Below are 26,051 nucleotides of genomic sequence, written 5' to 3' on the forward strand. Positions count from 1 at the left end.
CACAGACGCGTGTGCGACATTCGTGATTCTGAAAATATCAGCGAGGATTTTAAGGCTGTATTCGCGTAAAAGAACAAATGGATCTATATACAAATAAAAGCGAATTTTTAGTGCGTGTATCTATATAAATGAGTTGACACTGACGCTCACTCAATATACTAGAATGAGTCGAGGTGCGCAACGATCTTGGTGTTTTCCCGCGATGCGATGACTATTAACTGCAGTTTCTTCGTAGAATCTTTGCTCATGGGAATGGTCAGAAAATTTTTTATCTTTCAACAATGAATCATTGACTTCTTAATTTTGTTGAAATAGGTTGGATGCATAAAAGCATGCAAGTCCGCCGTTGACATTATTTAGTTTCTATTTTTATTTGATCGAGATGTAGCGATAGTTTTTGTTCATTTATATAATATAATATATGTTCAATTGTGTCTGTCTTGAAAGAACAGTATAAAAAATAGAACTTAGTATTATCGTTTACAGGAGACAATGTCGGAGCCTTTTCAAAAGCATCGGCTAGAAGAAAAAATTGAGTGGCAGAATCCTGGACATGTTTCACCTGGGCAGAGGGATGATAGTCATCATCCCCAACAACAGCAGCAGCAGCAACAACAACAAGAACAACTGCAGCAGCAACAACAAGAACAATTGCAGCAGCAACAGCAGCAAGAACAGTTGCAACAGCAACAAGAGCAATTGCAACAGCAGCAGCAGCAGCAACAACAACAACAACAACAGCAACAGGAGCAACAACAAACACAACAACAGCATCTGCATCAACAGCATAGCCAGCATCATCATCATCAGCAGCAGCAGCAACAACAAACAATCCAACAAACTCAACATCAACAGGAGCAAGCACAAGCGCAGCCTCAATCGAATCAACAATCTCAGCAGCCCCAGCAACAGGCCCAAACGCAGCAACAGCCCCAACAGCAGCAACTGATCGTCGAGAGTCCCAGGAGTGTGATTCAGAGTCATCGGCACGTACGAACGATAACGACCTCAGGTCACATAACGACCACTATCGAGCCGACCACCGTATGTTCGCCCGTGGAGACGGTCAATGAGATTGCCATCGCAGTGACGCAGTCGCCCGGCGACGTCAAAGACGCTGCTACTCTGTACAGAGACGAGGCTCAGGCTCAGCCGACCCAGTTCCAGATACAGCTGCAGCCGGTCACGTTGCACGAGCACGGCGCCGTAGACAATCAGCACACTCAGCAGGTCATCTTCACCACGTCCAACGTCGAGGATTTGCACATCAAAACGGAGGATGGAACCGACGTGCAGTTGACGATCGACGATCAGCATAGGTAAATATACGCTACGGTCTTTCAAAAATAATTTTGTTAAGAACGAATTAATTATAGATGCAAATTTATTTCAGATTTGAGGGATTAGGCGACAAGCCTGTGACGTACATAGTGCACGCTCCACGCCCAACGGCGGCAACTTACAGCCCGCCCATCTCCATGCAATCGCAGCCACAGCAGCCGCAGCAACAAGCGCAACCTCAGCAGCAGCAGCAGCAGCAGCAGCAGCCACCCGCGCAGCGAGGTCAAATCCTTCAGAACGTTCCTACGAGCGATGCTTACGAAGTCCAGCAGCCGACCATAGTGCAACAGTCGCAACACATTGCTCATCTCAGCCCTTCGAGTCATCAGAGCTACTCGCCACCGATCGATGCGCAAATGAGATTGGTGCAGCATCAGCAGCAGCAACATCATCAGCATCATCAGCATCATCAGCACCAGCATCAACAACAACAAGCGCAGCAACCACAGCATCATCATCCCCATCCGCAGCAGCAGCAGCAGCAGCAGCAGCAGCAGCAGCAGCAGCAACAACAGCAGCATCATGCTCAAATTGCTTACGTCGAGAACAACGGCCTGGTCAAGTACAGCGCTGAGGTCAACGTGGCTCCGGAGAGCATGAAGGTATCTTCGAGTACCTACACCACATTGGAGTCCGTGCCGTTGACCACAGCTCAGACCCCCGTCTACAGCCAGTACATCCAGGCCGAGTCGTTGACCCAGGGCCCCAGCTACACGTACTCCAAGCACGCGGAGCTCATGTACTTGCCGCCATCTAGTCAAGCCCCGTCTCGCGTAGAGGTAAGACTTCTTCTTCAATTTTCTTACATCGACGCGTCGCTGTTTTTCTCTCTCTCGCGATCGTCCTCAGTACCGGCTGCAACAAAACACACGAGCTTCAGCGTCAGACAAACTCGATTGACCGCGCGATTGACAGATACAGCGTGCAAATAAAAACAGACTCATCGCGGACGAATGCAAACAAACTTTTCAGCCGCATTATCGCACTTGCGTGAGGCCTTTTTTTTTAAACATAATATTCAATGCTATCAGATCGTCGAAGAGAATAAACAGCGAATGTGTGTATAAATATCTCTGGCTCGGCTCGAGGCTCAATTTCGATGTATATTTATTCACAGATGGAACATGCCGCTGGTTTGTACATCAAGAGCGACCCCACGCTGTCTTCGTCGTCGCTGATGCGCACGGCACCGCTTCAGTACGAGCAGCCCGGATCCCCGAGCCAGGTCAATCTCTATCCGGGCGCCCAGGTATCCTATCAGCTGAGCAAGCCCGGCCAGGACCAGTACTGGTCGGGCTCGCCGAGCTCCGACGGGCCCCAGGTCGGCTACGAGTACGTACCCGCGGGCTTCGTGCCCGGCATCGGGGACACCGCCAGCGCCGCCGGTATGCTGTACAACAGCGCGGCCGGCTACATGAGCAACGGCGGTCCCGCTGGCTCGGCCGGCGGCTGGTCCACGATGTCGCCAGCCGACCAAGCGTTCGAGCACCTGCCCCTGAGCAGCATCGAGACCAAGGTCGCGTGCGCGAGTTGCGGCAGCAGCGGTTTGGGACTCTGGCGCAAGACGGGCAACGGAGGCCAATCGATCCAAGTTTGCGGCCAATGCAATTCCGCGGCGCCCAGGCAGCCGGCCCCGAGGGCCAAGGCCAAGGCATCCGCACAATCGGTAAGTTCGTACTTCTTTCTTTTCTATTCCACAAATCTTCTCATCTCGTCGAGGCTGTCGAGTCGCAGTTGGTTTGAAAATAGAATATATAGCGCTTGTCCTAGATTGTCGCCGATGTTCATTATTGAATTGTTTGTTTTAGCAAAACGGAACCAGGCGAGCAGGTGTTACGTGTGCCAACTGCAACACAGCTAACACGACGCTTTGGCGGAGAAATAACAACGGAGACCCAGTCTGCAATGCTTGTGGCCTATACTACAAACTACACAACGTAAGTGACCTCTTATGAATAGATACATATACAGACAAAAATTAATGCTTTTACGGCAATGAGTCACGGAGTCATGGGAAGCGTCAAAAGAGTTGGGAAGAGGCCATGTAATACGTACAAGTAAAAATACTGTGACATTAGCCGTACGTGAGCCCACTACGAGGTGCTCCGAGACAATCGATGAGTCTCGCTTACACTTTCGTCGTTGCGTATTTATGAAACATTTTGACAAATACCAACTCTTTATTTCCGCTTTTACCGCTCGACGCTTTGGCAAGTGTATTTCCTTCGCAGACTATTTGTTTTAACTCTGGCCCAATACTCCGCGCGTGGATCGGAAGGCCTCGTTTCTCTCACATCCGTTATCTATGATACTTTCTTCGCCTTCGTACCGTAACACTTTTTCACGTGCGTCAAATAAGATGCTCTTATCGTTCGCATCTGATCCTTTTGTAGCTCGCATGGTATATTGTTTTGAGCTGAATTTTTTAAATTTAAAAGTGTTTTTTTATGTCGATAGCGCATTACATATGGGTTATCGATGTCACAGAAACAATGATGTATTTTATTTTTCCATTATTCGACGCGTTTTTATTTACTTATTTCATTCTATCTGATAAGTCGAGCGTAGTTTGCTTTTATACGTAATTGACGCTAGAAGAGCACACAGCATTCTTCCCTGTCAAATAAGTCGTTCAAACGCCACTTTCTAATTCTTTTGTATTTTTTTTTTTTTTTGTATTTTATACTTCTTTATATTAATTGTATTTCGGTACTTTCGTTGTTTCACGAGTTAAATATCAGATTGTTTTAATGACAACATTTAAAAGCTTTTGTAAATTTAACGTCGTGGTCAAGACCAATCGTTATCAAAATCTTGTCTACGAGATCTCCGCGAGCAGAAATCTTTTTGAATCACGGGGTATTGATAAAATTAATTATTTTCGTGCATGACAAAACAAAACATAATTCCCGAAATAATACATCAATAATGATTGCAAAGTTAACAAGTTAAATAAGTCGTCGAAAATAAATATTAAACATGTCAATGGTATTATTTCAGGTAAATCGACCCATGAGTATGAAGAAAGATGCAATTCAATCGAGAAAAAGGAAACCCAAAAATCACAATCAAAATAACAACAATCATAATGGATTATCTAATAGTATTAACAAACCTGAAATAAAAAATATAATAGGAGAGTCATTGGTAAATATCAACTAAATTATTATTTCTACTTCATTCAATTCTATTCTTTAAATCTTACATTTACTTAACTTTTGTAATTATTGTCGAAGCAAACTATTGACAATATTTTGAAGAGAGCTTCTAGTAAGTGTTGATAATTATATGGGATTATAGAAAAAATGTTGAAAGGAAATGTTTACGTAATTTAAATTTTATTAAAATTACTATGTTTTATAATCAACAATAAGATAAACAATTTTTCTACAAATTCATTTAATAATAGTGAAAACTTACTTATTTTCACTCCACAAAAGTTTTTGAATAATATATTTCGTCCAATCTCGTTGGAAACATGTACATTAGATTACGGGTCGTGCGGGGTGCAATATTTGTAACAGAATCATTTGTGCAACCATGCACAAACACATGTATACAGAGTACATGAACCGCACACAAATGATCGCGCGAACCCAGTGAAGGTGAAATTGACAGGTCGATCGCTAGCAATCGTTGATAATATCTCAACGGTCAGTGATTGGTTACATACTGATAAGAGCGAGTATTTTTCCGCGATCAGACATCTCCAGAAAAAAAGAAGCACGTAAATAAAAGGAAAAATTATTCAATAATAATATTTCTACATATTTAGTTCTTCTCAGATAATTATTACTCTTGAGCAAAATTAGTTTTTTATTTTAATGCTACGACAATGGTTACAAGAGTTTTCATTCATATTAAAATTTATTAATTTTAAGTTTCGTTTAGTTCAGAAGCAGAAGTATAACAAATAATCATTCAATTAAAAAATTGATGTTTTTAAAATTTAAACTACATTTCTCTGAAAAATATAAACTGCCATTCAATTTTTATAAGTGAAATGGACTCCTATAATATTATTAATTACGATTTATTTTGTTTCAGCGTTCTGCCGTAAGAACAGGAAATTGATCGGATCATCACTGTAGATTCATTATTGGCCTTTTCGATGCTGTTGGTGGTAGCATATTGATCTTTTTCGCTACCTGAAATGCTCATTTATTTGGGTAAATGGACTGTGATGATTATTGTATATAAGAAAGATATAATATATGATTATGTTTAATTATATAATACAATATTTTTAATTATAAGATTTTTTTGAAACGACACGTTAAGCCAAATCGAAAAACGTGGGTTATTGCTATTTATTAAAGTATCAATGCAATTTTTGCTTGTATGTAAATATTTTTATGTAAAAATTAACGAATATGTAGAGTAAATTTAGTCTTTTTGTACATAAGTTGTAATAGTAGATGTCTACTAAATCTGTTAAATCGAAGTTTAGAAAAAAACAGGTATAGCATTCATATATAATTAATATATTTTATAATCATGTTAGGATAACATTATGTATTTTTTATAAAAATGCTTAAAACCTGTTTTAATATAAATGTACAAAGTACTTATAAAGTTTATCATATTATAATATAATATAAGTACAAAGTAATTATTGAATATAGACTATTATTGAAAAATAAAATTTCAATTAACTAATCTATAAAAAAATGTAGTATTGATTACTATCCCGTTTTCGTAAATGATTAGGTTCAAAATTACATCACATAATATACATGTAATGTATGTGGAGATAAATGTTTATAATGAGAGAAAAATGAGCCATGCATCAATTAGAATACTCTGCCTTGCATAATAAATTAAAGAAATTTTTTGCCGAGTGTCAAAAAAATGGTTACCACAATTGTTATTTTATTTTATTCATGGAATTAAACGTTTCATGAGTGAGACAGGAAATTTCGTTTGATGCCGCATTAATTTTTTTTTCGGTGTATAAAACTATAAATTTGAAAAAATTATGTTAAATCTCTTCAAAAATCGAGAAAAAACATAATTTATTTTTAAAGTATCCACGGGTAAGGCTCAGATTTTTTTAAACAATTGTGTACCATCGGTCTTCGAATTTAAAGTTTTGGTTAGTAAAGTATAGAAAAAGAGTTCCAAAAGCGAGATTCTAAACCCCAATACAGCTCATAAGCGCCAGAATCCATACAGACGTAGTTTTTCTTTGAATTGAAAAATCTGAAAAAATTTATAGAGATACCTTTCGACAGTCCAAAGAGCCTTAATTTTTGTTTGTTTGTTTTTCGCACTAGAAAATCGAAAATATTTAATATGCGAAGAATCGAGATAGTAGAAAATCATGTACAATATATCATGAAATATTTTAGTGTAAAAAAACGTGATTAAAATTCTTCCGAACATAATATATTAATATGTTAAGGCAATGAATTTTGAAATTATTAATTTTTTTCTTGCATTTATCGCAGCATGTTGCCCACCCTTACCAAATCTATTTCAGAGCTTCCTCTTTAGAAAAGCAAAAGTACTAGTCACAACAAGAAATAGAATAGAACAAGATTTAATTTGATTTTAACAAAAATTGATACTTGAATTTTCACTGATACGATGGATGCACGCAAAAATTAATAATTATAATGAATTATCGAAATGTATAGATTCATGGCAAAGTATTATTCGTACACATGAAACTTGTACACGGGCATTTCTGTACACAAGTAAAATGTGTCCAATATTTGTACACATAATGGAAATTTTTTTTTAATTTCAGAAAATTTAAAAAAATAATCGTAATCGTAATTTTTTAAATTTAAAAAAAAGTTCGATTATGTGTACAAATATTGGACACATTTTACTTGGGTACAGAAATGCCCGTGTACAAGTTTCAGGTGTACGAATGATACCTTGCCAGATTCATAGGTTCATTTGTTGCGTTATTATGGCAGCGTTTGATGATGTTTTTTTCATGATGGCATAATTTTTTGCACAAGTTTTCTTTTGTATGAGCATATTTTTAATAGCTTAAATACTATTATATCTATATACATCTCTCACGTCTGCCCACAAAATTTCTATACCATAACTGCTAGTACAAATTCTGTTTAATATTTGTAAACATTCGAAGCTTTCAGGATTGCTCAGTTAATTCTTTTGCTTATGACAAGTGACACGGGGCCAGAAAATTCGACTTATATACCCCACAAAAGCGTGCATCAATGAGAACTTAGGCTACGAATTGCTGTATAGTCATTTCCAAGGAAGAGTGCCATGAAAAATCATATTGATCCGTTGGACTCGAGCACTGTGAAACTAGTTTAGATTCGCGATCGAGCTGGCCAGAGGTTCGCTCTACTTGAATGTCGTGACTGATCTGCCTAGAGCTACGCTCTACTCAATAGCAGTAACTGATCTCCCTGAGACTCCCTCACGTCGCGGTATATATACTGATTTGCCTTTGCGCCACCCGTTTGTTCGGGCGGGGACTGCCATTGACTTATGTCCTCCCGAGCTCGAGGTCTGAGAATTTTCGCATCCGGTCGATTTTGCGGAGCCCATAAACAACACACGCGCTGCTGTTTTAGCGGATGCTTGGGTCATTTTCCTAATTGTCTAGTTCGCCTGCCCGAGCATCGGTGTAACTCGGGACTCGACCTTCGCCGGCATTCGGGTGTTACTTATTGCCCGGGCCGATCATTAAATCGCATGCCTTATGGCAGAAGTATCGCGATTTTGTGGAGTGGTCGCAAGCGCAAGTCATGCATGCTGCACACAAGCGCGAGCCGCTCTGCACGTGTAAGCATTCATACAGTATCGCGCTTGCTTGTTCGTGCAAATACTCATACAGAGTCACGCTCGATAATACGTGTGCCCATTCATGCTGCTTTGTTCTTATCTGAACGTAAGAGATGTACAATTCTGCACGCTACTTGTGACGCGTATTTCTTGCTAGGGCATTTATGAAATAAATGATCGACAGATAATTACAATGAGAAAATTTCCTATTTGAATGCATACTTTCTTTCTAACAAGATTTTTGAATAATTCTTAATTTTTTTTTTATAAATATACTAATAAATTAGTATGGCGAGGTAAAGCTGGTCCAAGTCCAATATCAAAAATCAACCTAAAGTTCAGAAATATTTTCGAGTCACATATATTTGAACATTTGACCAGTTTCATGACATTCTATTCAAGTACACTATCTTAAAGTTGATTTCATATTAGAAACTTTTAATTTGAAAAGAACACTTTTTACATAAATTTATATTTTTCAATTCAACACTCTTTATTAAATTGGCACGAAGCAATAGTATTGACCGCGATCTTTTTTACCGACTTTGATGTGTGGTACATAACCGTCTGACCATAATTATTTACCATCTGCCGCAATCGGTAAGGTAGAAAATGAAGTTATGAGTTCAAGTTGATCATATACAATATATACTTCGTTATATGATATGGACATCTTACGGCAAAAAAACAAACTATTGAAAAAATTATTTAAAATTTTAGTTGCAAATTAAGTCTTTTAAAGATGAGAAAAGTTTTATAACTATAAAATTAAATTTTTTATTATAAACATTAATTGGAAAAACAATATTGTCACTTTTTTTTTATTTTAGCCGAAAGAAACTTAGTTTTGTTATTTCATCAATCGCGTGTCAAACGATGTAAAATTCATATTTATTTCTGAACAAAAATATTTATAAATAGGCTTTCTTTTTTATATTAATATTAGCATTATTCGTACATTAAATATCTATAAGGAAAATTTCGTTGTCTCAGTGTAAACTTCCTAATATATTCTGCACAAATAAAGCTTATAAAAGGAAATTTTATCACTGCATGTATAAGCATTCATGTAATATTTTTCCAGTGATAAGTTATTGTAAATAGTCTTCAAGATCAATCTGATTGATTAAGAATGTGTCTAGTACTCATATACTAAAATCATATTTATAACAAAAAAACCAGGTGATGCAAGAGGAGTTTAAAATATTTCAATATGAACGTAGGTGAAAATGAGTAATCTTTTTAGCTTTCGAAATTTCAAAAATTTAAGTTTGAAATCAGCAGAATTTTTACGCCAGTAACGTTAAAAATACTTTTAAATAATACTTATAACAGTAATCATTTTAAATTGGTTCGTGTCTCGTGATTTTTTTTTAATGATTTTATTTAATAAAATAATGCATTTAACTCAAAAAGTAATTTTAAATCATCGCATTTCCAAGCTCATAGTATGAGTGACGTTAAATAACCAATGTTTTTACCTCCAATAATAGTGTAATTAGTTTTTTTCGAGAATGGGGATGGTTAATATTTAAATTTCATGCAGCAAATTTGCAATGAGAATCAAATAGTACTGATTAAATAGTATAGAAAATACAGACGATACGTCAAGTGAAGAGGATACGAATCATTTTACGTTATCTACAGTATATTTAACCAAAATTGATATCAGTGATGTTATTGTAAATAAACTTTTTTTTATAAGGCTGTGATGTCAAAATGACTTTTCAAAAATTTATTAACAACATTTTATAATCACCTGTTTGAATTTTCTTGTTCGAAATTGTTGAAATTGATGGATCCACTAATGATTTGTTTGAGTTGGAAAACATCTATTTTCGAGAAATTCTTACCTTAAACAAGTTCTTTTGTTAGAGCACCTTCTCGTGTAATTATAAATGTGTAAAAAATAGGAGTTTATTCTCAGGGTTATTCCACTTGTTGCAAAGAACTAAGATAGAATCAAAGGTTAATCAGTCAATAATCATTAATATTTCACGTAACATGTATTATGATCTTAATACGTTATTTTCCTTTGTTTTAAGATGAAATTTCTGTCAATAACACAACGATAAGATAAAATTATCGCACCATCTGTACACTTACTTTCTTGTACGTACTTCACAAGTGAAGTATACCGATTCTTATAAAGGTTGAAACACCCTTCTTATAAACTATTTTGCTCTTTAAATTTTATATATAAACAGTGATGTGCGTACTTTACAAGTAATTTCTTTTGTTAAAATGACTTGGACACCTGATATTGATATAGTGACTTGCAGCACTAGATATACAGAATATGCTTGTCCATCGACATTTTTAACTTTTTTGTCGTTTTTGTTACAATATGCAAGTAAACCAAGTTATAAAAATGAAGTTCCAGATAGTGTCGACGGGTATGACTTCATTATTGTGGGTGCAGGATCAGCCGGATGTGTTTTGGCTAATCGTTTGAGTGAAATCAAACGATGGAAGGTACGATAGTAGATTTTAAAATTGAATAATCATTTCGTTTGTGTAAGATTTATTTTGGAAATTAAAATAATTTTTTTTCTATAGATATTATTGTTGGAGGCTGGTGACGAACAGCCATTAATAAGTCAAATGCCGGCTATGATACCATTGATGTTCAAAAGTTCAATAGATTATAATTATAACACACAACCTGAACCAGCTGCGTGTAAAGCTTTTGAAAATAATTCTTGCTACTGGCCTCGGGGTAAAGTAATGGGAGGCAGTAGTACGACAAATTTTATGTGGTACAATCGCGGTTCTAGACAAGATTATGATGATTGGGCTGATGCTGGAAACGAAGGATGGAGCTATGATGAAGTTCTACCTTATTTTAAGAAATCAGAAGATTTGAGAGAACCAAAGGTCAGGATAATATTTTTGCATATTAATTATTTGAATTTTAATGTTTGAATTACCTTATCAAATGCGTAATTTATAATCTTTACAACAAGAATCGTATTTAAAACTTTCAAAATTTAATAAAATAATATTTGTGCGTTCATTTTTTTTCATCATAGTCGGCTATCGTATACCGGAAAGGACTTGAATTGTTTGATTATTTTATTCACGTGCTATATGTTTATTCAAATGCAGATTATATTTAAATTACGATATCAAATAATTATAACCATTTGCATCGTCAAATTTTCATTGATAAAATGTAATTGGCCAAATTTAAATTTATCTCTTTCAAATCATCCGATTCTTCTCGATAATATTTGTATAAGTAAATATGAGAAATGAAAAAAGAAATAATTAAATCAAACATTTCATAATAATTACTTTATTTAACTTGACATTGTTGTTGATATTCTATTTTATTGCAGATTATTGTGAATAGTGCAGAGAGTCATGGCACTGGTGGACCTTTGACAGTTGACAGATTTCCTCATCACGATAAAATAAATGATCTTTTCATTGAGGCAGGAAAAGAATTGGGTTTAAAAGAAATCGACTACAACTCTGGATATCAAGTTGGGATATCTAGAATACAGTCCACGTCTATCGATGGGTCAAGACAAAGTGTTAATGATGCTTTTATCAGGCCTATTCGAGGAAGAAGACGAAATCTTGTTATTAAACCAAATTCGTCCGTTACGAAAATTATTATAAACCCTAAAACTAAATGCGCAGTGGGCGTGGAATTTAAAACATTGGATGGTAAAATTAAAAGAGTTTACGCAAAGAAAGAAGTCATTCTATCAGCTGGTGCTCTAGAATCTCCAAAACTTCTAATGTTATCTGGTATCGGTCCTAAGAAGGAGTTGCAAGAAGTAGGTATAAGTGTTATAAAAGAATTGCCAGTTGGTCAGAATCTTCAAGACCACGTGACAACGACGCCAGTCATAAAAATAAAATTAAATGAATCTACATCGACTGTCAAGCACCCGCTTGATATTCAAAAAGACGTAGAACGTTGGATGGTGACTCGTGAAGGCCCAATAGCTGGAATCGGTGCAATCGATTGGGTTGCCTACGTTCAAACACCTTATGAAAACCGTGAGGGTGTTCCAGATATCGAAATATCAGCCGTATTTTATGTTTCAAATAATTGCTCCAGTCCAGATGATTGCAGTTTTTATCCTTTTTCCTATTATGACACTATCAATGTCTATGTGGCTGCGATGTCTCCTACTAGTAGAGGTTATTTGACTCTGAACAAAACCGATCCGACCAATAGTCATCCTCTCATTTACGCCAATTATTTAACTACTGAAAGTGACATCAAAGTTTTAGTGGAAGGTGCAAAAATTGCAAAAAAATTTGCTGATACGGATGCATTAAGGAAAAATAATATTTTCCGTACTTATGTACCTGTAGCAGGATGTGAATATTTTCTTTTGGATAGTGATGAATATTTTGAGTGCTTATCGAGAATGTACACATATACATCTTATCATCCCGTCGGAACTTGTAAAATGGGTCCCGCATATGATAAAGGCGCTGTTGTGGATCCGTCATTGAAAGTGTATGACATAAAAAACCTAAGAGTCATTGATGCTTCGATTATGCCATCGATAACGAGAGGTACAACCAATCCTGTTACTATCATGATAGCAGAAAAGGGAAGCGATTTAATAAAAGAATATTGGATTAAAAACTGGCGAAAGAAAACTAATAACTTATAACGTGAATAAAGTGTGTTAGGTGAAATCATTTAATCGACGACTTTAACACAAAATAAATAAAATAGAAAGAATTTCCATGTAATGGAAGAGTATAAAATAATAGGTTGAATATCCATAATATTTTAATTCCAATAAAAGATAGTGCAGGATCTGTAGTAAATATCAAGTTGATTTTCATCTTGTAGACAAACTTTAATAAAGTTATCAAGTATTTATCTTATGAATAGTATAGCGAAAACTTAGTTTTAAAATTAGTGATAAAAAAAATTACTCAATATTCTCAATATTATTAACATTAATATAGTGGATTTAATGTAAAATTTTCTGTTAACTGTGTAAAGTTAAATCAAATAAATAAAAAATTTTTTAAATATTTATCATCAAAAATAATAATTGTATTATTAAACTCAATCTTTGATATTTCTCACAGAATGAAATAGTATCGAATTATTGTTATAAAAATGATTATTAAAAAAAGTGTGTTTTATAATTCAATGGTAATTAATTATTTTTTATTTTAAATAGATTATTAGTTAATTATAAGAATAATCGTATTTTGATAGCAGAGTTCAAAAAGCGACAACGATCAAACCTCTTACATCATTGAGTGAATTTTAACAGCTTTGACCCTGATTAACATAAAGCACTTGTCGTACAGACTGTTTTTGTACCACGAAACGGTTATGCGTACGCCAGTTTTTGCAATAGCAAATAATTTTACTTTTTCAAATTTTTAAAAAATTTAGCTCATTTTTAATTTATGCATCGAATAATTTAATTATTGTATTTGGTTTTTTAAAATCATTCTATTTTACGCAGATAATTCGTTGTTTCAATATTATGAATAATTTTGAATAATATAAAATAATTTTATCCTTTCAAATTGGCCAACAAGAGCTGAAATATTGTTTGCTTTTGACGCATAAAAAATATTATTAGTACAAATAAATAAAAAGAATTAATTAAAAATATTGAAGAAGGGAATGTGTAAAAAGGAATAAATGAATGAGAGGAGCCAGACAAGTTCATCAGCTTAAAGAGTCACGATGAAAGAACTATCGTAGCGAGCTAAGGGCCATTCCATGTTAGTCGTTCTCTTTTTCATTCTACTCTTCATTTTTTTAGCGATCATCTACTTACTACGATTCACAAGCTTATAACAGTCAGTGATATTAATTTTTTCTAAGTTTTACACAAATATAAATACAAATACAAAAAAACATAAACTTTTAAACAACCAATACAAAAATGTAGATTACACGAATTGATTAGGATTTCCGTTTACTCCCAAGGATTGCATATATTTCGTCATTGACTAGTATTATCATACTTATAATTATACAGAAAAATAATAATTTATACTTGTACTTATTTGATTATGCTCCAGGTTTTAAAAACTAGAGCTACTTCACTATTTAGCAGTTGCATGTTACTATTGAAATGTAGCTACATAAAAAAAGTTAAAATGAAACTATAGCAATCGATCCAATCGGTTCCAAATTAAAATATTACCCGTACATCTGAAAATAACAAATGAATAAAAAACGACTTACATATAAAATTAAAATTAAAACCTGTTTGAAAATGTATCTTTGATGTACTATTATAGTATATGTACTATTATTTAAATTGATTTTAAAACTCTTATAATTTAAAAATAAGTTGTCGTTAGCTATCGCCTTGATAAGTTTGATTGGAACTTTCAATACAGCACAAGTTTATTCTTATTAAATGGTTAAATTAATTGTATTGGTATTTAAAAATGATGAAAATTGCTTATAATTTATTTTTTTTTAATAAAAATTTGATGCCAATATTTGCACAAGATGTAATTGAATCAATTATTTATTATGGCCTGACTCGAAACATTCTTGCCGATTTATTTGCTCTCTGTGACAAATTCAAAGCAGTAACTCCATCGTTTCACATACGAGCATTGAAGATATTTCGAAAAGTAGGTATAATTCATGAATTTTACATTTACCTCGCATCAGATTCTTTTGTATTTCTTTTATTAAAACTTGATGGCATTCGTGGAATCACGCAAAGTAATTTCTTTTTTGCGGAAAGTCAACGCGAAGGTATCGAAATGTAAAGAATATACTTTTTGTGCTCGGTATACATAAGAGAGACTACGAAAAACTGGACCTAACAAACCCATCACTTTGGCGCCAGGCTTTAGCTGCTTATCAGGCAATTTCGTTTCTCCGAGCGAATAAGAAAGAAAGGGAAACAAACACTTTTTTTAACTATAATAAATGGATACAGTAAAATATTTGCCCATCAGAAATTATTGAAATTTTAATTTGCACGCGCATAGCACTTCGTTCAAATAAAAAATTAATTATATACATTAAATAAACTTAAATTATATACTTATTTTATAACTTTGCGTATTCTAATGCAATCATTGTAGGAGATTTTTTTAAGTTCTTCTGATTTTACTCACTTTTCGATTTACGTTAAAATTGTATTTTCAAATCAAAGTTCAAATTCAAATTGAATTTTAACATGGTCAAAACACGTTTATACAGAAATATCGAAAAAGTTTTTTTGGAATATAAACATATGTAAATTATGCCAAGCTAGAAGCAGAATTTTTAAAGGTCGATGTACTAATTTACATATAAGCTATGACTTAGACAATGTTGTACGTGTAAAAACTATGAAAGACACATTATCCATTATTATACAGGAGGAAGTTTTGTACATTTCAAGCGGAAACTGAGATCTGAATTCAGTAAATGCATTTACTGAAAATGGTGCAAATATTTGCGCAATATTATTTTAAGACTTTTAATTGATTTCAAACACAATTCTGTGAGTCTTTCGCTAAAATGTGTAACTATTTAATTAAACAATTCTATTGTATTACATTTGATAAATTTGATGGTATTCTATCGATTGAAAGTATACCGACGATGAGTTTCTGGCACAGCATTATAATGGAAAAAACCTATCGAACACATCTGAGGCATTCACAAATTTAATAATGAAGGCTAATTAATTGACAAAAAATTTCATTGAAATTTCGGTACAAACTACGAATGGACAATCGCATAAAGTTATCAAAACGACGGATAGCAACTGAAAAACCGAATGATTCCGTTCAATAGACATGAGTCTATAATCAAAGTAAATTTTTCATTTTCATGCAAATACGCACGTTCGCTCATAATTACCCTCTCCCAATCTCCGCTATGATAACTCACCTTCGTTGTCTGTGAATTTCATTGTTAGTTTGCGTCAGTCACGATTCAACTACTTGCAAGAAACGTTCGGCCTAAAAATAAGAGCAATTTATAGAATAGGCGACGAAAAGTTTAAAGGCCAAAAGTTCTAGCTACTTTCCAACTAACAGGCTAAGGCTAGATTAATAATCGAGAAGTGAAAATGACGGGCCACAGGGTAGTAATATCTGGAGTTGCCGGACGTTTTCCAAATTCTGATAATGTTACCGAACTACAAAATAATTTATTGAATCAAGTTGACTGCACCACCACCGAACATGGACGATGGGAATTTGGTAACTAAAGCGTTACTTAAAAGTTGAAGTGCATGAATTAGTGTAAATGACAATAAAGTGCCGTGAATTTATGTGTGAAAATTAAAAAAAATAAAGAAATCCAAGCACTCACATCTAATTCAATATACAACATGAGTTTCCATGCAATAAAATTAAATTTTCATAACTTGTAAATTAAATTTTAATTTGCAATTTGAATGTTTGATAAGAGTAAAAAAAATGTTCAAGGAACTGAAGTTTCCATTGATTAATTATTTTCAATAGAATTTCTATGACCAAAATGTGCATAATTTTTTAGGGACTACTATTTCTGCAAATACTTGATATTTTATAAAACTAAAGAAATCACTAGTTTTGATACGCATCCGTCGCAAGCGTATGAATAACAAGTCTCATTTATTCAAGCAACAGTAAAATACTATGACAGTACTTTCGTACATTTTTTTATCTGAAATGAGAATATCAATTGAAATCGTAGAAAAAAAGGTTTTATAAACTCGTGAGAAATTTAATTTTCCTTGCAAAAGATATCAACTTTTTTTCAGTGTCATTCAAAATTTACATAGTGAAGTGTATCATGAAATTATATATTCTTCGTGTTGATTGCATAAATTAACATTGTTTGAAAAGAAATCAATTCAGTGGTGAACAATCAGAAAAATTTCGTTTTTCAGTTATACATGAATAAAAAATTAATTTTTATTGGAAAATGACAATGGTAGCGTAAAGTTATGGAATCGATTACTTTTTTAAATGTTTAATCATTGGAAACTAATAATTCTCTCAATCATTCAAAAGTAATAACGATTCTAACTTAAATTTTTGTAAATTCAAGAATTGAAATATATTAAAGATTTCAAATTATTTAAAAGTATTTGGGACAATTCTAATAATTTATTTTAACCGAATTATCAAATTTTTATTCACAGATTCACCTAAAATTCCACAAAGATTGGGAAAATGTAATAACATTGAGAAGTTTGATCGCGTTTTTTTTGGAGTTCATACTAAATTATGCGCCATCATGGATCCTATGTCAAGGCTGTTGTTAGAACATAGTTTTGAGGCTATTATGGATGCTGGAGTCAATCCTCGACACTTGAGAGGAGCTAATATTGGTGTATATACAGCAACTAATTTATCAGAGTCTGAAAAGACAGTATTTCATCACAAAGTGCAGGTTGGTTAATAATAGCTTTTATTTTTTAACTAAATATTTATAATTTAATTACCGTTACAGCACGATGGTTTTGGTATTATGGGAAGTAGTAAAGCTATGGTACCAAATCGAATTTCCTTCTTCTTAGGACTGGTTGGTCCAAGCGTTAACATTGACAGTGGTGACGCTGGTTCAGGTGCAGCATTGGAACGAGCTTATCATGCAATTAAAAACGGCCGTATTGATGGTGCTATTGTAGCTGGATCAATTCTCAACTTGCATCCTCACATATCTTATCAATTACGCGCTTTAGGTGAAGTATATTGTATATGGCGGGTATAACTATTTTAAAAAAACTGTAGATGGTGTATTACCAATAAGCTTTTTCAATACTTAGAAAAGTATTTATTGTTAAAGTTACAAAAAGTTTCATTATCGAACGATTTTTTATTTAATCTTCAAAATCTTAAAGTTTAATTTTTTTGTAATTTATTTATTAAGTGCAAATACTCTTTTTTAAGAAACTAGTTAATGAATTCTTTAGTTTACTATTCTATTAATCACAAATTATCTATTAGTACTTTATGCAACGGGTACGGATATACTTTTTCAGCGAAACGAGGGGTTGCAGCACGAGCCGAAGGCGAGGGCTGTAACGAGTTTCGTTGGAAAAGCATATCCGTATCAGTTGCATACAATATTTTATGGTACAAAAGCCTAAAAGTGGCGGCAAAGTTGCGATTTTTAGGTTAGCGTGCCATAAACTATTTTAAGGCTCTCATACTATGAAATATTAGTGCTCAATTTGTGTGAAAAAGTAAAAAACGGCAAGAGACCGGCTGAACAAAGGGTCATTAACTTTCATCTTTTAATTGGTACCTCGTGGTACGACCTTTAGTGCAAAATTCATTTTAATTAACAATAGCAGTTATGTTTATTGGCAAAGATAACTTTCGATTTTTCATGATTTTTTTAATATTTAATGTTACCAAAAATTCACTTCTATGTTTAAAAAATAGAACAAATGTAACTTTTTAAAAAGTTGCAATTGTATTTTATCATCACCGTCCTTTCGAATTAATCGAAATTAATAAACTTTATGCACTTGAAGGATTGCTTTCTACCGATGGATTTACGAGGAGTTTTGATGATAATGCTGGAGGTCACACGCGCAGTGATGGCGTGGCAGTTTTATTTTTGCAAAGAATGACCGATTCAAAACGCATATATCAAGAAGTAATTCATGCAAGAGCTATTCATTCAGATTGCAACAATTTGAATGAAATTATGTACCCTACAATGGAATCGCAAGTACAAGTTATGCAAGATCTTCTCAATGAAAGTGGCTTAAAACCTGATGATATAGATTTCTTGGAAGCTAGTGGAGTGGCTATAAAAAAACAAGACACTGAAGAGTTAGAAGCAATTGATAGAGTGTATGGAAAAAGGAAGAAGCCTTTACTTATTGGATCAATAAAGTCTAATATAGGAAATGCCATTTGTACGGGTACAATTAATTCAATTGTAAAAGTGCGTATACAATTTTTTATGATAAGTTCAATGAGTAAATTATATATCTACTAAATAATTTTGTTTTTACGAAAAACATTGTATAATAATTATCGAAATTTATATTTAGATGATTGTAGCATCTGAAACTGGACAGATTCCTCCAAATTTGCATTACGAAGAACCGAATTCTCAAGCTGCTGGTTTACAGGCGGGTAGACAGGAAGTTGTAACGGAATTAACTCCATGGACTGGGCAATACAGTTCAATCAATACGACGTCTACAGTAGGAGTTTTTTCAAACGTTCTTTTAAAATCTCCAAATATTGAAAAGAAAAATGATGGAGTCCCAGAAGATGATATTCCGAGGCTAGTGATAGTATCGGGCAGGACAGAAGAAGCAATAGCAACTATGCTTGATTTTGTAAGTAGATTTTATCTAAACATAAATACTTATGAAATGATCATTGTTATTTTAAAATTTCACGTAGTATAAATTAGTTAATCATTTTTTTAATAAATTAAAGAAATATATTTTAAGAAAAAATGATGCATACCTTTTTTAGGTCGAGGGTAGACCAGTAGATGTTGAGTTATTACAAATGATGTATGACATTTTCCAATCTGAAATTAATGCGCATTTGTTCAGAGGATTCACGGTAGTTCCAGCTAAAGAAATGCTTGCACCAGAAACTAAAAAACGCGAGATTCTCTTTAATACTGGAGAAAATAAAGAGATTTGGTGGGTGTTTTCAGGAATGGGCTCTCAATGGGTTGGAATGGGTAAGCTTTACACTTTTTTAAATGATTGCAACTATATTGTTATTTATAAAAAATTTTTCTGTAAAAATTTCAGGTGAAGCTCTATTGAAATTACCAATATTCGAAGCCGCCATTAGAAAATGTGATGCAGTTTTGAAGCCACTTGGTTATGATATATTCAGGATTATTACTGAAAAAGATCCAAAGATGTTTGATCACATTATCAACTCATTTGTTGGCATCGCAGCTATTCAGGTAATAAATAGTTTTACCTACAATATTGTCATTCTTTGATTTCAATAAATTACGGGAAGTTTCGCTCAGATGGGGCTGTAAAATCAGCTGTAATCATAGAAATATTTTTTCAGATCGGTCTTGTAGATGTTTTGAAAGCAGTGGGTCTTGAACCTGACTTTATTATTGGACACTCCGTGGGAGAACTTGGTTGTGCCTACGCTGATGGTTGTTTTACTGCTGAACAAATGGTTCTAGCAGCTTTGTCTCGCGGCTTAGCTTCTACGGAGAGCAATTTGCAAAAAGGCTCAATGGCTGCAGTTGGTCTTGGTTTTGATCAGGTCAAGCCGTTGTGCCCTCCAGATATTGATGTGGCATGTCACAACGGGCCAGAAAGCACAACCATTAGTGGACCAGCTGAGTCCATGAAAAAGTTTGTGGCAGACTTGACGGTAAGCGATGGTTTCTATTGTATAAATAATTATTATTTCTGAAAATATATTTGATCGTACGTTTAAATTCATTTTAAAGGCTAAAGGAATTTTCGCTCGAGAAGTACCTTGCAGTAACATTGCTTATCACAGTCGTTATATTGCGGCAGCTGGTCCTAAGCTCTTGGAACGTTTGCAAAAAGTCATTCCTAAACCTAATCCACGTAGTTCTAAGTGGATCAGTACTTCGGTACCACAAAGCGAATGGAATACCTTGAAAGCCAGACTGTGTTCAGCTGAATACCATACTAACAATCTTTTAAGTCCAGTTTTATTTGAAGAATCTTCTCGTGTAATACCAGCGAATGCCGTTTGCATAGAAATTGCTCCTCATGGCTTATTACAAGCTATCTTAAAAAGATCATTACCAGAAACATGCATAAATATTGCTTTGACACGAAGGGGTCATCCAGATAATTTAGAAGTGTTGCTTACCGCTCTGGGAAAAATGTACAATGTTGGCATGCAACCTCAGATTTCCAATTTATATCCGAAAGTTTCATATCCAGTGGGACGAGGAACACCTTCAATATCTTCTCTCATCAGATGGGATCATACAACTGATTGGTAAATTTTATATTCTTTTAAATTTATTTTTAATTGCATCAACAATTGAAATCACCGAATCTCAACAGGTTGGTCAATTACTATGAATCGAAAGAACCTATCAGAGAAGGTGAAAAAGTACTTGAAATTAATTTGCTCGAGCCAGAAAATCAGCACTTGTTGCCAACTGTTGTCAACGGCAAAATTCCTGTACCAGTTTCAAAATGTTTAGTACATGCATGGGAAATTTTACAAAGTTTTGATAAAGAACAAGTTCTTGATATTGTTTTTGAAGACATTAAAATTCACAATGTACTTACTGTGGTCGTAGATAATTCAATTAAGCTAAATGTAATGGTCGCTAAAGGTAAAATTAACAGCTATTTCTTATAATTTAATTGATTTGTTAAATTAAGAAAGATATTAAAAATTTTTACTTTTGATTTTTAGGCACTGGCAATTTTGAGGTATCTGAAAATGAAACTTTATTAATTTCTGGAACAGTCAAAGAAACCAAAGCGCCAAGTCAAGATAGATTAGGCTTGTTACATTCTAAAAAAACGGAGCCAAAGTATGAGCTTACGAAGGTTGATTTTTACCAAGAAATGTCAATGCGCGGGGCTGAATATCCAGACGAATTTAAGAATGTTTCAAAAGCAACCATTGATGGTAACAATGCTTTGATAAAGTGGAATGACAACTGGCTTACATTCATCGATAATGCTCTGCAACTATTTTCATTTGGCAATGATTCGCGTAAACCGCAAATGCCCCTTACGATTCGAAGAATTGTAATTGATCATAAACTACAAGAAGATACAGCGCAGAATTCAGTCGGTGAGTTATTTTTTCTTTTGTTATTATTAAATTTTACTTTTATATTATATTCAAATTCTGTGTTGAATTTATTTTTAGAAATGCATGCCATCGTTGATAGAAAAGTGAACTACTTATGCGTAGGAGGTTTGGAAATGCAAGGGGTTAAATTTTCGGATATTCCCAAGAGTTTGGAACAAAATCAAGTTGGCACTGATGAATTGAGCATCATTCCTAACAAGGATAGATCTGATTTAAGTTTATCCACAAGCTTAAGATTAATACTTCAAATAATCCTGGAAAATATATTTTCAATCAAGTTGCAACGAATTCAGATAGTTGCAACTGATAATCATCAAAACTGGAAATTTTATAGCTCTGCCATGTTTGATATTCCAGAAGCGTCATCATTTACTACCGAAATAATTTCTTACGATGAGGCAACATTTAATAAAGCATTGACAGTCCTAGACGATATTAAACAACATGACATCCAAGAAGTTGCTCGAAAACTTAGTAATGGCAAATTTTTACTTGTATTTGTTGAAAATAAAGAGGCTGATATGTTTACCAAAACTGCAAACTCTTTGGGTCTTGGAGTGGTTTTCACGAGGAACATTACAAATATAACTCTTATATTATTGAAAAAGAAGCAATCTTTCAAAAAAGTTCACATTTTGAATGCTACCAACAATGTTGATGAAGTCGTGAAGAAAATTAAAAATACCAAGTTAGCTGCTTCTGATGAACGAATTGTTATTCTTTCAAATACAAAGAATCATACTCACATCTTAGATCTTGTCGAACAGATCAAAAATCAATCAAGCTTGGAAAAAGTCAGAATTTACGGCATAGAAGAGCCAAAAGTTTCTGAAAAAATATTCACTGAGGAATTTTATACAAAACAATTGGAGTTGGACTTGTTAATAAATTTGTTGACGCAAAAAAAATTGTGGGCTACATTGCGTCAAATGAATGTTGAGCTCAATCCTCAAATGTGTAAATTTTGGAAGGCAGATAAAAAACATTCTCACGATCCGAATAGCATTGCCTGGGTTGGAGGTTCGATTCATGAAAATATCGTAAATCCTGTGAAAGTAGAATATGCAGCTTTGAATTCACAGGACATACTTATTGTTCATGAAAACTTCTATGCTGATACCTCAGAAATGGTGGGTCAAAATAGATTGAATAAGATTAGCCCGGGACTTGAATATTCAGGACTAGACAGTAAAGGGAACAGAGTTATGGGCGTTTGCTGTGGAAATGCTATGTCTAACATCGTTTCTGCCGATCCTGACTTGATGTGGGAAGTACCAAAATCTTGGAGCCTTGAAGATGCGGCAACAGTACCATTATCTTACGTACTTGCTTACTCTGCTCTTAAAGTAAAAGCTGAAGTGAAAAAAGACGAAAAAGTTATGCTAACTAATGTTTGTGATGGAATTGGATTAGCGTTACTTCAGTTAGCTGTTGACAGCAAATGCGATGTTTTCGTCACGTACAACACTGAAATTGAAAAGAAACTAATCCTCTCTGTTGCTCCTAAACTACCCAACAATAGACTTCTCAAATTATGGAGAAACAGTTTCCGCGATGACGTTTTACTGGCAACATCGGGCAAGGGAGTTGATGTTGTTATCTGTAATCAAGGTGAAATTAAGTCACTGGAAGTTTTCTTCACGATGACGAAACACAATGGTAGAGTTATCTTAATCAGTGATCTGAGCGAGGATAAAATTCATCAAAGCATTGGAATGGAAATATTTTTGAGAGAAATCAGTTTGTACTCAGTTGTACCGAAACGCATACTTACATCCGACAAAGCTTCTAAAAAAACCATATCGGATCTCGTAAGACAAGGTATAAATAGTGGTTCTGTAAAACCTTTGGCTAGAACTGTATATGCAAGGGAATCATTGACTCAAGCTTACAACGAACTGCTAAAAAATAGCAACGGAAAAGTAAGTTATTACAAATTATGTTGTAAGCTTCTTTAAAATGAAATTAATAAGCTATACGAATTTTAATAACATAATAAGCTCATCAAATTGACGCGATGAAACGTTGATTTGGGTTTAATCCGATTTATTTACTTTTTGTCAAATTCAAATTTCTCACATTTTTATTTTTGACTATCATTTCAGATTATTGTAAAAGTTCAACCAGACGATAAGAGCAAAGAAGCTGTAGCAATTCCACGTCATGGATTTTCAAGCGTCAAATCTTATTTGGTCCTTGAAGGTTTAAGTACTTTCAGTTTAGAGCTAATTGATTTGCTCATTGTCAGAGGAGCTAGGCGTTTTGTGATTGCTAGTTCATCAGGTACTGCAAACGGATATGAGACCTTGCGTTTGAATTTGTGGCAAAGCTACGGTGTGAAAATCATTTTGCGGAAAGATATTGATACTTCCCAGCCGCAAAATATAAAAGGTTTGATTAAAGAAGCCAATTCGTTAGGACCGATTGATGGCATCATTGATCTACGAAGAATGGATACCCGAATTAAAACAAAAGAATCTACCAGTGATGCGATTACTCAAATCGTAGATATGGAATCAAGAACATCTTGTCCAGAACTTAGTCTATTTTTAGTATGTTCATCCGTCAATGTAACATCTACATTAAAAATGAAAATGGTTTCTAAGGAAAGTGAAGCGAAAAATGACGCTGTCCTGAAATTGTTGCAAAAAAGGAAGAAAGATGGACTGCACGGATTATTAATTAATTTGGGAATAGATAGTGAACAGAATAACAGTTTGCTACCGGTGAAAAAGTATTTACAAAAACTTGATGAAATATTAGCTTTGGAAGAAACATCAGTAAATGTGGTTTACTACGCTACAAATACCAATGAGGTAAAACAAATTTTTTTTATCAAAAAATTAATTATGCTAATAAAAGTATACATTTAGTGGATTCAGTTTTTCATGACGTCCTATCTAAAATTAACATTTTCGATCACGTAATCGAGACGAAAATGTTTATTTTAGTTGTAGAATTTTCAAAAAGTAACATGAAAAATTGTAAAATAGTTTCTTCAACTCTTTCGTTTTGAAATATTACCATGGTGTACATAGTATTGCTTTAAATAATATAAAATAGTGTAAAGTTCTATTTTTTATTTTGAAAAAATGACTTGATATTATTTTATGTAATTTTTATTTATATAATACTTTATGCATTTTTTTAAAAAGGTGGAAGAAGATGAAATTGATACATTGGCTAATATTACGGACCCAGAACAAAGAGAAGCTGAGATATTTGAAGCAGGGCTTTACGAACAATACGGCGTGACTAGTGACAATTTTGCACACATTCAAGTATAGATAATTGTATCTGATATAGCAGATTGTATTTTTAAAACTCAGTAGTCCACTCCAAAAAATATATCTTCAAATTGTAAAGTTCGAAGTAGGTGTAAAGATTGAAAATGTGTAAATTAAATAAAATTTTATAAGGTTCAAATTTGAACGATTATAAAATATAGTTAATGCTGGTATTATTCATTTAATAACAATAATAAACAATTGATTTGTGTAAACTTCTAAGTGAAATAATGTAAAATTTGCCCATTTATATGATTTCTGAGGCGAATCATTTAAGATGCAGTAAATCAAATCATATTTTAATATTTTACTTTGATATATAAGAATATTTTTACGAAAATCTGTTCAAAAATTAACTTGTATATTAAAATAAGTAAGACATAAGTTGAAAAAATATGTAATCTAAAACGATAACCAAGAGTTCAGTTTCTTTTATGTTAAAACATGATCAGACCTTTTCACTATAATTATTAAATGAAATGTAGATCAAAGTCTAATGTTAAAAAACAAATCATAAAAAAAGAAAAGAAAATTCATTTCATAGTGCAAATAAAATATCAGGTGAGGTTTTTCAGTTTTTCATTTCGATTTCAATCAAGTTTGTGATGTAAAGATTTGAACCACAAGTACATGAATAAATTCTCTCATATTGAAAATTTGGAATGTAAATTGTATGAATGATGATTTTCAGCGCATGCTTCAATACATAAATGGATATTTTAATTAAAAACTTATGAATAAAATGTGAGAAATAATTTCATTAAAAAGCATACAAAATAATAAACCTCAACATGTAATTGTTAATACTATTTTAAAAATATAATATTATCGAAAACCTAGCAAGATTATTTTCATATATTCATATTTATAGCGCGTGAAAGTGCCTACTGTGTATTACGAAAAATTTATTCAAGAAAAGGC

At 33.5% G+C, this 26,051-nt stretch overlaps 3 protein-coding genes across 3 annotated transcripts; all 3 read left to right on the top strand.

Annotated features, from left to right (window-relative positions):
* Positions 1-492: 492 nt before the first annotated feature.
* On the top strand, positions 493-5,819 carry LOC106658581 (mediator of RNA polymerase II transcription subunit 15-like). Its single transcript, XM_023461525.1, has 7 exons — positions 493-566; positions 717-1,319; positions 1,394-2,120; positions 2,459-3,007; positions 3,150-3,278; positions 4,342-4,488; positions 5,389-5,819. The coding sequence occupies exons 1-7, from the start codon at positions 493-495 to the stop codon at positions 5,413-5,415; spliced, it is 2,256 nt and encodes a 751-aa protein (XP_023317293.1). The 3' UTR covers positions 5,416-5,819.
* A 4,442-nt stretch (positions 5,820-10,261) lies between these two features.
* LOC106658815 (glucose dehydrogenase [FAD, quinone]-like) lies at positions 10,262-12,986 on the top strand. The gene is made up of 3 exons (XM_014380940.2): positions 10,262-10,590; positions 10,675-10,992; positions 11,457-12,986. Exons 1-3 carry the CDS (start codon positions 10,360-10,362, stop codon positions 12,756-12,758), a joined length of 1,851 nt encoding a protein of 616 aa, XP_014236426.1. The 5' UTR covers positions 10,262-10,359; the 3' UTR covers positions 12,759-12,986.
* A 3,032-nt stretch (positions 12,987-16,018) lies between these two features.
* On the top strand, positions 16,019-25,920 carry LOC106659131 (fatty acid synthase-like). The gene is made up of 14 exons (XM_014381497.2): positions 16,019-16,284; positions 17,214-17,464; positions 17,525-17,756; positions 18,555-18,973; positions 19,083-19,376; positions 19,519-19,735; positions 19,809-19,969; positions 20,083-20,400; positions 20,480-21,006; positions 21,075-21,352; positions 21,436-21,822; positions 21,901-23,765; positions 23,949-24,659; positions 24,999-25,920. Exons 1-14 carry the CDS (start codon positions 16,152-16,154, stop codon positions 25,128-25,130), a joined length of 5,925 nt encoding a protein of 1,974 aa, XP_014236983.1. The 5' UTR covers positions 16,019-16,151; the 3' UTR covers positions 25,131-25,920.
* The last annotated feature ends 131 nt before the right edge of the window (positions 25,921-26,051 follow it).

This window comes from Trichogramma pretiosum, unplaced genomic scaffold, assembly GCF_000599845.2.
Source record: "Trichogramma pretiosum strain Unisexual culture from Peru unplaced genomic scaffold, Tpre_2.0 scaffold2, whole genome shotgun sequence".
NCBI lineage: Eukaryota > Metazoa > Arthropoda > Insecta > Hymenoptera > Trichogrammatidae > Trichogramma > Trichogramma pretiosum.